The 14,016-nt window shown below is 42.8% G+C and overlaps 1 protein-coding gene across 1 annotated transcript in view; it reads left to right on the top strand.

Annotated features, from left to right (window-relative positions):
- myo3a (myosin IIIA) overlaps positions 1 to 14,016 on the top strand; it is an 82,859-nt gene that overhangs the window by 19,434 nt on the left and 49,409 nt on the right. Inside the window, exons 4-5 of the mRNA XM_070435388.1 lie at positions 9,539 to 9,643; positions 11,459 to 11,558. Coding sequence (XP_070291489.1) covers positions 9,539 to 9,643; positions 11,459 to 11,558 — 205 coding nt within the window. The remainder of the gene's footprint in view (positions 1 to 9,538; positions 9,644 to 11,458; positions 11,559 to 14,016) is intronic.

Genomic DNA, 14,016 nt, shown 5'->3' with positions numbered 1-14,016 from the left:
TTGGCGTCTGAGGAAGTGTTAGCGAGATCTGATGCGCCACTAGCTGAGCTTTGTGCTGTCTGATATTTGACCCTCAAATTTGAGATCCTGTGTGAAGATCGAGAGAGACTGTTTCAAATATTATATGAACGGCTGGTAATAATGGTCAGCTGGCCCAGGAGGCTCTGGTGGGAAAGCTCACAGCGCCAAAAGTCACACATGCTGTCTGTGTTAGATGTTCAGATTCCAGTTGTGTGTTCGTTTGTGTCTAATCACATATATATCTTGTGATGTAGGGTTAGATGTAGGATATTTTCTGTATGTTACCGAACAGTGTTTGCCAGTGTAATTGTGTGGCGTTTTTGAGTTGTGTGAGTGTGATTGTGAATGTATATGTGCACTTGCGTGAATTGTGTGTGCACGTGTGTCCCCGGCATTTGTTTTGTGTGTGTGTGTGTGTGTGTGTGTGTGTGTGTGTGTGTGTGTGTGTGTGTGTATGAGAGTGTGTGTATTTATACAAAGGGAGAGGAGAAAATACAAAGGGGCGAGGATGGGTGATAGAGGATGCAATCACCATGGTTACAGTCCTTCCTTCTGAACTGTAATTTTCCGTGGTTCATTGTGGATCAGAGGATCCCCTCTCCTCACGCCACGCTGCTCATTATGACGACGATCTGCACAAATTGCATCCTTCACTTTGTTGCTTCCTCATTGGGCCTCATTGGGCTCTGCTCTTGTGCTTATAACTCAGTCTCTCTAGTGGACTCCTTTATGATAGATAGCGGATGTGGGGAGATGAGGGAGCTTTCATCTTTTGCTCCCAATCTGGGTCCATTGAAGGTTTGAGACCTCAACCCTATAAAAACTTCAAAGATACCAATAAAGGGACCAATTTGATTCTCTAATTGGGAATATTGTCGACCTAAATTGTATACCTTGATATTTTTGGTTCTCATGGTTGAATGGTAAACCYAAGGAGCTGTGTTATTTATGGGGCAGCAAGTAGCCTAGTGGTAAGAGCGTTGGGCCAGTAACCGAAAGGTTGCTAGATCGAATCCTCAAGGTAAAAATCTGTCGTTCTGCCCCTAACAAGGCAGTTAACCCAATGTTCCTGGGCCGTCATTGTAAATAAGAATTTGTTCTTACCTTACTTGCCTAGTAGAATTTTTTTWAATGTAATTATCAAGATCTTATTTCACATGGCTTTTTAAATTTACTTGGTACTTTATGATGAAAAGCCATGAACTAACATAATTAGGAGTTTAGTTAGGAGTAACTTTAATTCAACTTTAATGTTCTCCTGTCTTTGAAATCAAATCCAATCAAACGTTATTTGTCACGTGCGCCGAATACAACAGGTATAGACCCTTACAGCATTTCACTGTAAGGTCTACAGTGAAATGCTTACTTACAGGCTCTAACCAACACCTGGGAGCGGCCCGTCAGGAAGTGCAAGATCCAGTTGCAGAGGGAGGTGTTTAGTCCCAGGATCCTTAGCTTAGTGATGAGCTTTGAGGGTACTATGGTGTTGAACTCTGAGCTGTAGTCAATGAATAGCATTCTTACATAGGTGTTCCTTTTGTCCAGGTGGGAAAGTACAGTGTGGAGTGCAATAGAGATGGCATCATCTGTGGATCTGTTTGGGYGGCATGCAAATTGGAGTGGGTCTAAGGTTTCTGGGATAATGGTGTTGATGTGACATTACCAGCCCTTCAAAGCACTTCATGGCTACGGACGTGAGTGCTACGGGTCTGTAGTCATTTAGGCAGGTTGCCTTCATGTTCTTGGGCACAGGGACTATGGTGGTCTACTTGAAACATGTTGGTATTACAGACTCAATCAGGGACATGTTGAAAATGTCAGTGAAGACACCTGCCAGTTGGTCAGCACATGCCCGGAGCACACGTCCTGGTAATCTGTCTGGCCCTGCAGCCCTGTGAATGTTGACCTGTTTAAAAGTCTTACTCACGTCGGCTTCGGAGAGCGTGCTCACACAGTCGTCCGGAACAGCTAATGCTCTCATGTATGTCTTAGTGTTGCTTGTCTCGAAGTGAACATAGAAGTGATTTAGCTCGCCTGGTAGGCTCGTGTCACTGGGCAGCTYGCGGCTGTGCTTCCCTTTGTAGTCTGTAATAGTTTGCAAGCCCTGCCACATMMRAYGAGCGTCGGAGCCGGTGTAGTACAATTCAATCTTAGCCCTGTATTGACACTTTGCCTGTTTGATAGTTCATCGGAGGGCATAGCAGGATTTCTTATAAGCTTCCGGCTTAGAGTCCCGCACCTTGAAAGCGGCAGCTCTACCCTTTAGCTCAGTGCGAATGTTGCCTGTAATCCATGGCTTCTGGTTGGGGTATGTATGTACAGTCACTGTGGGGACGACGTCCTCGATGCACTTATTGATAAAGCCAGTGACTGATGATAAAGCCAGTGACTGATGTGGTGTACTCCTCAATGCCATCGGAAGAATCCCGGAACATGTTCCAGTCTGTGATAGCAAAACACACAAAGCAGTGTTTCAGTCCCTTATTATCAATTATGCAAACAACCTCTATAACGTCAGCCCAATGTTACATTTTGTATTATTATCTTTTTGTGGTACTAATAGCTCTTGCAGCATCGTATTAGTCATAAATTGATATTGCTGTCTATTCTGTGCCCATGTTGTATTTATGATTTTTATTTTAATCAGTGGACCTTAGTCTTCTCCACACTAACAGCACATAACACGTTGCTAATTAAGTGATACTGCCTGAGAAGCCGGTGTTCGGAGGATATATTGGCACAGGTGTTGTGTACCATCATATTCAAATAATGATTGACATATTTTCATTAAAGACGTTAATTTGATTAATTTATTCATACTATTTAATCCTTCCATGAGATATAGTCCAGACACAAATCTAGGGTTGCTACCCAAGCCGGCTGGTTGTTCATTCTATCGGTTAGGTTGCCAGARACGAGACCCAATCGTGAAGTCTTTTCGTTCTCAATCTATGGACCTTCGTTCTAAATGTTTCGTTGCCGTGATGGCTAGCAACATTCTTATCCCTTGCTTGCTAGCTAGCCAACTTCGGCTAACACAGTCACGTCAAACAGTGCAGCCAGAATAACAGCAAAGTGCAGCATTTGTGTTTGATTAAGCTGTTTTCTAGTGACATTTATTTMGATACATCCATAACAATGAGCTAATGATGTGCGATTTTGCCTGGCATAGAATATTTGCTCTCTCGCCAGGACACTGTTCAGAGGAGCTAGCCATCAACACAGCTAACACAATCACATAAAACTGAAGCTGGAATGACAGCAGACCAGCTGCATTTAGTTTCTTTTGACCTCTTTTTCCACCAACATTTCTTTGTATATATCCATAAAAAGGATGCTGGTTCATGATTTCGACTGTCTGAGTAAAGCTGCCTGCTTGTCTGTCTCGTCCAGAGTCCCAACATCTTCATTATGGTGGGACAGCTGCAAATTGAGTTTTGATATTGAAACAATGTTGCAAATGTCGGAGAGATAGACGGCAACGTTTACACAAATCTCTGCAATTTTTTATGGTGGAGATCAAGTTTATAAATTGCCTGGTTGGGCTGATCAGACAGTGGATTGCGCAGTGAGATAGAACAGTAAATAGGCATTTTAACGTCATAGCCTTAGCCGGTGGTAACTTGTGGAATAGACACCGGCTGGAATTAAGTTTTAGCCAATCAGCATCCAGGATTACACCCACCTGTTGTATAAAAGGAAATAAGGCCTCGAGTGCCAGGGAGTGAAGTGRTTGGCAGGATAAAGCTAGCATCTTGGGTAGTTCTGGCTTCACATATGTTTTTAATCTCTGCACCCAGAATCAAGTCATGCGTGCGTGCTTGGTCAGCTACTCAACAAATGTAAAATGGTTTGTCTGAAACAAGTGACTTCCTATGTGCAGGGCTAGCTACACATACGCCTGACTACTGCTGTTTCCCCTCACTGAGTTGCTACACAATGTCGAGGTTCCAGTTCCTCACAGAGATACGGTGCCTAAAGACACCCTGTCTTACACTTACAGTGTGTGCTTTTGGAAGTCATCGAATCAAATCAAATTTGATTTGTCACATACACGTGTTTAGCAGATGTTATAACGGGTGTAGCGAAATGAGTGGTAAGGTAAGCCGATGTAAAAATACTTGTAGCCATGTCATTCAGTATCAAAGCTCAAAGGATAACCTCTGAGCTGATAACACCAGACTTAAACTGTAATGCAAACTCTTATGTAGGTAAGCTAGTTGAACAGCGATGCGCCCAAACAACGGTTAGTGTCATCAGTAGTGGCATGATCACAGTGTTATGGCAGTTGTCGTCAGCGTTTACATATTGTTACATACATGGCTAAATATTGTACAGACTTATTTTCAAACCAATGAAAATGATCCAAAASAACCAAACAATTACCGTGAAGCACGTTGGCATGATTAGTATTGGAGCACACTGCAACCATCAATTCTATGACCACCATCCCACCATAATAATGAAGGATCATTGCAGCGATGGCATGTTTAATGCAGATAAACTAACAGGGGGGAGATTGCGTTCATTATACACCGGGTGACATAAATATTGAGACAGCGATCCCTATGATAGGGGTAGATAATTGTTCCGTCTGTGAAATGAGCTGAGAAGATGGATCCGTGGTCTGACGTTTAAATAGCCCGGCACTCTGCTTTTTGACACACATATATCAATCATAGTGTGCCGCTGCTTCAAACCCCTTGGCCACTCTGCCCTTGTGTACCCAATACCTTCATTTGAACAGCAATCCAGTGCTCTGTTCTACGCTTTAAGTTGTGAAATCATTTCATATAAAGTGCTAATAACATGCATCTAATCATGTTTAATAAAAAAAATGTAAACACACTATTTGTCTCTGTTGTCTTCAAGCCTGCATTTTACTCCCTTAAAAACACTGTCCTTATTCTCCCTGACTCCAAGTCGTCGCCATTATTATTAATTGACAATGAGGTTTATAATGGCTTTGTTTTTAGGGCTTTAAATTAAACAGTCAGAAATCAAAGACCTTGGCCTGAGGACCAAACACGCACACCATGCACTCACACACACACACACACACACCCACACCCACACACACACGCACACGCACGCGCACGCGCACGCACACGCACACGCACACGCACACACACACACACACACAATAATTAAACATCATTTTTGTTACAAGTTGAAAGTAACAAAGGAAAACATGAGATATGTACATGTTGAAAAAAAAATATTTCTTACAAGAAATCTTTGTGTCCTTTTATGGAGACATCTCTTTGTGCTGCAGTAAACATAGATCTACACAATTATACTGCTCAATATAACTAGCTGCACCTGTAGAGAAAACATCTCCAAGCTTAAAATGGAATGCCCAATCAAAAGAGGGGGGTATGGGGAGGGGGGGCATACATATTTGTGACATCCTCATCATCTTTTCTTCTTCTTTTTTTCATGGTCTTTGATCCATTAAACTCATTTACATGACAAAAGCAGCACCTGATCTGTATTGGATCATCTCCTGTTCTGTTTCGAGGCTTACTGGCCAAACCTTTGAGCTGACAAAGAAGAACTATGGTGATTCACAATATGCATTTCTTTTGAAGCTGTCTTGTTGCATTGTGGTGATTGGTTAAGGTCCACATATCCTATAGGCGGGATCATCATGTGATGACTCACAGTACCCACTGACAGCTCTTAGCTAATGATTGACAGGACCCAGTATAGCAATGATGATGACCCAGTATGGAGCTCAGAAAGCTTCACATCCCTACTACTAGTTAGCTATCGTCATCGGGTTTCCACTAGCTACCACAACCACAAAGTCAAAATGGCTATATCGTAAAAATKTATTAAAACAAAAATGTGCTTTTGTCTTCATTTAAGGTTAGAGTTAGGCATTAGGTTAGCAGTGTGGTTAGGGTTAAGGTTAGGTTTAAAATCTGATTTGAAGAAAATATATTGAAATAGGTGGTGTTTATGACTTTATGGTTTATGGTTGTGGTAACTAGTTTGTGTACAGTATTTCATACCATCCCTCCATTTTTATTGTGGGTATAAATAGCAGGCTAAGACTTTTAAATCCAACAGCTAGTCTAGCAGAAGGTAGGGGGATGGAGCCGGTGATGGCAGCTAACAGTATTAGCCCCTAAGTCTCAAGTCATTTCCATACAACATGTGAGGAATTATGTTCATGTCTTGTCCAAAGCTGACTGTAACAATGTGCCCACAGTCTCTCGCGGGGAGATAACCATGAGGTTTCAAAATGAAGCCAATATCTGACATTAAAGTATATGTTCTTCGTGTAGACTTGTCTGAACTCTGGGTATATTTGACCAATGTTGACAGAAGAGACAATCTGATTTGATGGGTTCTGGTTTAGGGCCTAATGTGGGTATTGATGGAATTAGCTATTTTGGGATGTGTACCTGTAACAGTAGTTGGCAACATGACTTGAAGTGACTCAAATGCAAGAACTTAATAAGCTAATACGCTACATCTAGGTAATCCCAAATAGAAAACAATGTAGCTAAGTGTGAAATTTCACACGTCGTCTTTAGTCAGCCAGGGGGTGCGACTGCCTCTTTCAACATGTCCAAAATAATTAATGTTGGCGTTAAATGGGGCACTCTAGAAGACCAAACAGTGTGGCTGGGAGAGAGAGTGCTAACGTTTAGCTTGGCTAATGCCATGGCACTGGAGCCTAGCTAGCTCATTAAAATGGATCGGTCTGCCTTGCCCTGTGTAATTTAATGATGACAGGTGATCTCGGCTGTGATGTGGACTCTGACGTCAGGCTCAGCCGGCTCTCTGAGACGCTCCTGTCTGCAGAGGCTTCTGATACGCCCTGCTTGACTGCAGTCTGTCTGCAAAGGCTGATAGGAAATAGCCGGGGCTTGCAGTTAGTGAAGTGAAGTATTACTGTTACAGTTTACGGAATACTGGGGTTTTGACTGAGCTTCTATTTAACAATGTTTTTCCATATCATCAGGACAGACAGACAGACATGCAGGTACAACATATCATGGTTTAGTCCTTGCGAGGGCAAATCAGTTCGCCCATGTTCAGCCCTYTAGGGGTCTGTGTGAAGCTCTCACATGTGAAGGGTGCTTGACATCATCTGACTTCCCTAACAATACACCACCTGGCTACCACACATCTTGTCTGTCGTCATCACACGTCTTGACGTCCCTATCTAAGTGTTGAAGGAAACATAAGAAAACAGGAGTATTTAAGCATATCAAAGCGGCACGTCCATCTACAGTCATGACCAAAATTACTGGCACCCTTGATAAAGATGAGCAAAAAAGACAAATACTGAGCTATATTGTGTGCTCAAAAAAATTCAGAAATGCTATTATTTTCTGCTAACACAACTGCTCAGATTTGATTTAACAAGGTATCTTTTTATTTCTGTAGATTTTTATGTGTCAAAATGATTGGCACCACTGTTTTTATTGCTACGGCAGGATAACAACACTGAGCCGTTAGACCAATCCATCTTTCCAGAYCCTTGATGTCCTTCATATGTGTTTACGGACTGCCCTCTTCAATTCAAACCACAGGTTTTCAATGGGTTTCAAGTCTGGAGACGGAGATGGCCATTGCAMATGTTGATTTTGYGGTCRATTAACCATTTCTTTGTGGATTTTGATTAGTTCTTGGGGTTATTGTCTTGCTGGAAGATCCACTTGCAGCCAAGTTTCAGCCTCCTGGTAGAGGCAACCAGGTTTTTTGGCTAAAATGTCCTGGTACTGGGTAAAGTTCATTGTGTCGTTGACCTCATCAAGGGCCCCACGACCAGTGGAAGCAAAATAGCCCCATAACCTCAAGCTCGRCCKCCATATTTTACTGTAAGTATGGGGTTCTTTTCTGTAGTATGCATCCTTCTTTCGATGACAAATTGTTTTGGGGCTCTTTGGCCACACATACCAGTGGTTGAAAACGGGCAGCACTAATTCTGACCCCTATCTTTTATATAGTTATTTAATTGTCTATTCATTTTATTAGTTTAAAATAATATCACTTTCAAATGTTTTGGAGCATTACAATATTGCTCAGTATTTGTATTATCCTCATATATTTGGGGAATTTAGTATTAAAACATTGTTTTTGCTTGCATTTCCGTGACGTGTGAATGATCATGGAAACAAATATCCCAAAAACGCTATAAACTCTCTATAACTTGTTACCATTACATCATAGTAGACATGATTACGTTGATGATTACACTTTGTGTTTTGTGACTCTGAGAATTATTGTGAAACATTTGTAGGTTGTCCTCCACAAGAGGGTGCTTCTAATTTTCTGTAACCACTGAGTTTTCTTCCCTCATTATCCTTTCAATTCACAAGTGACACAGAGATGTCTCTGATTATAGGAGCGTAAGTGTTCCTACGCATAATTAGACAAATAGACATTTCCCTTTTTGAATGCAAAATGCTTTTATGCATGCAATTCCTCATGAAAATGCAGGCAAAACAAGTACCACTTCTGAGAGTGCATAGACAAAATATTTATTGCTTGATTCAAGCTTCCCACTGATGCAGATGAGATGTCATTGTATCTGTCTATAAAGTACTTAGACACAGCTACTTAGAGTGTACTATTATGTGGCACTCTGTTTCCTCCACATCTCAGTCGGCACTCAAGGGCGTTTTCCCCTTTATCTGGAGGTCAGGTGATGACAGCCCAAAATAATGGGGTATTATTGTTGCCTTGGCAACACATAGGGCAATTTTCTGTGATTTTCCTGTGATTTTCAGGCAGGCGTTGACATTGATAATCGAGCCACATCTCACTTTAAGGAGATAGATTGTGCTACTCACAATGTAACATAGCAACCTTTATGTAGTATGCGGAAAGTTACATTTCTTCGTAAGAGAGATATGTTGTGTAATCAAGCGTAGGTTTTATTTTTTTTATTTTTGTGGTGTAAAATGAGCACTGATTACTTGGTAATGAAAACAAAACCAATGACTCAAGTCTGCTTTCACCTGACATGCTGCTCAGTAAAGCGCTCTGCCAAATGTATACTTTAAAACACTTTTCGTGGGTTTTCATCAAGGCATATGCATATGCATGGACTTTAATCTCCCTGACAGGAATAGTCTCCAAAGTAGGCGGAGGTGCTTGATTCGAGGACCTCGATTCGCACATCTTTAATAATTACAGTTTAGTCATCACAAAGCCGATTATACCCCTCTTAGGAGAATCTGCATTTTCTCTATACGCACAATTCCTACCTCCCCCTAAGCTGTTTCATATAGATAAGCGTAGAGAGATTGAACAAAATAATCAACTATCACCACCATGGTCTTCAGAGCTTTGAAGATTCCTTCTGAAATCTTAATTTTATACCCAGCGCTTTTATCAGAAGGGCGTTACACAATGCGAAGCTACAGTATGCACATCGAGATGTAGCATATCTAGATTTAAGCTCATTGTCTCAGTTTTGGCCAGAATATGCTGACTCACGCTACGGTTTAGCAAAGGAAAGCCATTGTCTTCTCTCTTTCTTATGTGCCTGTAGCTCTGCAATGGAGGTTCGGTGACAGACCTGGCCAAAGGCATGCTGAAGAGAGGGGACAGAATGGATGAGGCGATCATTGCCTATATCATACACGAGGCCCTCACGGTAAGCATGCTCTTTGAACGGTGGATGGACTTGTGAGAGAGAGAGAGAGAGAGAAAGGCCGCCGTAGGCAGACATGGCTCTCAAGAGAAGACAGGCTATGTGCACACTGCCCACAAAATGAGGTGGAAACTGAGCTGCACTTCCTAACCTCCTGCCCAATGTATGACCATATTAGAGAGACATATTTCGCTCAGATACACCAGAAATCCCAACACAAAGAAATGGTCGACCAAACCCAAATCCCATTTTGCATAAACTCCCTATCTACTGGGTGCAATTCCCAGTGGGTGCCATCACAGCAGCCAAGCGATTTGTGACCTGGTTTTGGCCACAAGAAAGCGGCAACAGTGAAAGTAACAGACACCCTGTAAATACAACCCATTTTAATGTTTTATTTATTTTTACCTTGTGTGCTTTTAACCATTTGTACATTGTTTACAACACTGCATATCATATAATATTTTGGTAATGTCTTTATTGTTTTGAAACTTTGTATGGTGTAAAATGTTACTGTTCATTTTTATTGTTTATTTGACTTTGATATTACCCGTCCCTCACTTGCATATATGCCAATGTTCAACAATGTTTCCCATGCGGGAATAAAGCCTTTGAATTTCGAAATGAATTGAATTGAATTTGGAGACGCGTTAGATGAGTTGGAGAGTGTACGAGGAGCAGAGAGACGAGTAGCAGAGAGAGAGATAAGAAGAGATGGGATGAGAGCAGAGAAGAGATGGATGAGAGAGAATGTGTAGAGATTTGTTGTCGAGAAGAGACGCAGAGAGAGAGAGGAGAGAGAGAGAGGAGAGAGAGAAGAAGAGAATTGGTGCAACGAGAGAGAGAGAGAGAGAGAGACGAGAGAGAGAAACGAGAGAGAGAGCGCACGAGAGAGGAACGAGTTAGGATGCGACGAGAGAAGACGACTAATGGAGGAGGGAGTGAAAGTAATAATGTCTGCTTAATATCTTTATCGCATTTAGCTTAGTTTTTGTTTTGTCTATTCGTACCGAGAGGATCATGTGTCCTTCTCAGGGGGCATAGTTTTGAGTATTTAATTCATGGTCTTTACTACTGTTGCCTTTAAATGTACTTGTTGTTGCACTTGATTAATATTGTTGTTGTAGCTGTTATTAATGGTAATCCGCTATGTCCACCTACTACTATTAATTATTGGCTGTTAATCCACATTGGTATTTATATATACGGAATTATATATTTTTTTTTGTGTATATTTATAGGCTTAATTATTTATTTTAAGTTTGTTCGAGATATGTTATACCCTTTGCAGGATGTAAGTAAATGGGGATAACTTGCCGGTTCATGTCAAACTATTAAAGCTCAATTTGCAGGGTATTTTGAATTGAAGGTTTCGACATTGAGAGAGAGGAGAGAGAGAGAGAGTAGAGGAAGAGAGAGAAGAGTAGAGAGAAGAGAGGAGAGAGAGAGCGACGAGAGAGAGAGTAGAGAGATGGAGAGCGAGAGGGAGATAGGAGAAGGAAGAGAGAAGAGAGAGAGCGAGAGAGAGAGGGAGAGAGAGAGAGAAGAGCGAGAGAGGGGAGATAGAGAGAGGAGAGAGAGAGAGAGAGAGGAGGAGAGAGGAGAGAGAAGAGAGAAGAGCAGAGAGAGTTTTGCGAAAAGAGAGAGAGAGAGATGAAAGAGAGAGAGAGTGAGAAGGTAGATTGAGATAGAAGAGAGAGAGAGAGAGAGGGAGATAGAGAGCGAGAAACAAAGACTGAAAATTACTTTTCCCAACTATGAATTGAATGACCCTCTTTCCGATGACTTACTAAATTACTACTATCTCTACTGTTACAGGGTCTCCATCACCTGCACATCAACAAAACCATCCACCGGGATGTCAAAGGCAACAACATCCTACTGACCACACAAGGAGGGGTGAAGCTGGTGGACTTTGGTACGCTCTGTGGTCTGTGTGTGTGTGTGTGTGTGTGTGTCTGTCTGTATGGCTCAGTATATTGTGTTCTTTTGTCAGCGGTCTATGTGTGTCTACGTGTCTGTGATACTGCCGATGGATCAAATCCATTACCCCAAATTGTTTGCCACCTTAATTGGCTTACATTTATTTTCTTATCCAGGGTGGAATACGTTTACCCGGTGGTGGGAAGGTGGTAGGTGGGTAGCCGCAAATACATTTCCATTAGACGCAGTGTCTCCTGCATTTGGCCTCACCGCAGAGGACATTGTTGTTATTTCCTCTGTGTTAGCAATGCAGCGCTGATTTGTTTTGTGTTATTCTCAACCAAATGAAGCTCTCTGTGCACTAGCCAGAATCTGAATAAGGAGAAATGATTCAGGCCATTTCAAGCGGTGACTCAGCGAAGCTCCTTTGGGGCCTGAAAAGCAGCATGCCTCTTTCCATTACAGCTGAATCTCCTCTTTATTCAGCCTGTTAAGCGAAGCTTCTCTTAAAAGCATCAACCTGCGCATGTTGCTGCCTCCCTCTCTTCCCTCACTTAAACCAATGAGTAATGCGTCTTGTGAATTTTTGTCGGCTCCATAGAAATTCCACGAATAACACACTTCGCCCATTTGCGCTCTCTGTTGCCGCTCCTCTGTTTAACACTTCCATTAACGAGGTATTCACTTCTGAGGAGGCTCCACTTTAGCTATAAGCTACTCTCAAGTGATACTCTCATGACTCGCTGTGCTCGCCCAATCCCTCAGTAAGATGGTCGCCACCCGCTTCAGTCCATATCAGCCCCAGTGCAGAGGCAATGTAAAGATGCTAATTACGCTGGGGGAATTCTGGCTAGCGGAGAGATAACGGGGAAGCTTGGCATTCACGCAATGAGGGTAGAAAGGGAGGAGGAGGGTGAACCTGGACATATGAAATAAGCAGATAGGAGGAGCAGACCCCACAGAGGGAAAGAGAGAGGGAGATAGTGATGACTCACAACCCCACAGAGGGAAAGAGAGAGGGAGACAGTGATGACTCACAACCCCACAGAGCTGCGCCCTGCGTGGATATCGGGGTGATGACTCAAGGTTCGAATCGTTACGCTTCTTTGTCGTCAGCCTTCGGATTTTGCGGGAGACAGATTTCTTTATAGTTGACCTTCGAACGCTTAAATCTCGTACATATAGAGGGGAGTGGACGATGGAAAACGGCGTAACTCGCGTTAGGTAGCGTTTTGGGATACGCGGGTCTGCCGTTCGGGACTCTCGCTAATGGTACCAGCTGTTTTCAGGCATCTAGTTAATGATGTACTGAGAGACATGGCTGAACATTTTTTTGTTTTCGTTTACTTGACGATATCTGATTTTTTCAGCCGTCACTAGTATCGAGTTCATGTTCAGGCCGTTCGAGTGTACTCCAGGCCTTATTAGAGATTGTATTAGTGAAGGCTGAGAGTGCGCTTTCATACAGTTGCTCTGTCCATTTTCGGTCTGTTTTCTGCTGAAGGCATTCAGAAGGATCCGTACGGTCAGGCTGTCGGATTGGCCGTTCTAAGTCCACGTGTCGCGTTGCAGCGGCTTTTCGGTTTCGCTAATTTCTATCGGGGTTTCAATTCGTATTTGGTCAGTGGTGCCCCTTCAAGTCTGACTTCTGTAACGACTTGCTTTAAGTGGTCGGCTTGCGCAGGGAGTTTTGTTCTCTCAAGAAGCGTTTTCATCCGCCCTATCCTGTTATCCTACGTCACTAAACTTCATTGTCGGTTGAGTTCAGAGGTGGCGTGGAGCCTTTCTGTCTCAACGCTTTCATTTCTTGACGATAAGGGTCATCCTTGCGCTTACTTTTCTATGCCTGTGCGCCATCGGAACGCAACTATGATGTTGGGTACCGGAACTGCTCGCCTCCGTTAGCATAGGCGAATGGCAAGTTGGTCATTGAGGGGGCGACCGTTCTTTTTGTCGTTTTGGACCTGACCATAAGAACTGTATAGATCCGTTTGGCCAACGACTTAATGACGTCAAGCTCGTTGGGCGTTGTCCCCGTTCAAACCCAAGAGAGAAAGAGAGAGGGAGACAGTGATGAGAGAAAGAGGGAAGGGCAGTGATGACTCAGACCACAGAGGGAAAAGAGAGAGGGAGACCAGTGATGACTCACAACCCCACAGAGAGAAAGAGAGAGGAGACAGTGATGACTCATGACCCCACAGAGGCAAAAGAGAGAGGAAGATAAGTGATGACTCATGACCCCACCGAGAAGAAAGAGAGAGTGAGATAGTGATGACTCATGAACCACAAGAGAGAACAGAGATAGGAAGATAGTGATGACTCATGAACCAAAGAGAGAAGAGAGAGGGAGATAGTGATGACTCATGACCCCACCAGAGATTATAAGAGATTAGGGAAGATAGTGATGATCATGACCCACAGAGAGACAGCGAGGGGAATTAGTGATGACTCAC

Source organism: Salvelinus sp. IW2-2015, linkage group LG27 (assembly GCF_002910315.2).
Source record: "Salvelinus sp. IW2-2015 linkage group LG27, ASM291031v2, whole genome shotgun sequence".
NCBI lineage: Eukaryota > Metazoa > Chordata > Actinopteri > Salmoniformes > Salmonidae > Salvelinus > Salvelinus sp. IW2-2015.
Note: the sequence above shows the minus strand (reverse complement) of the source record. Positions and strands in the feature narration are given on the sequence as shown.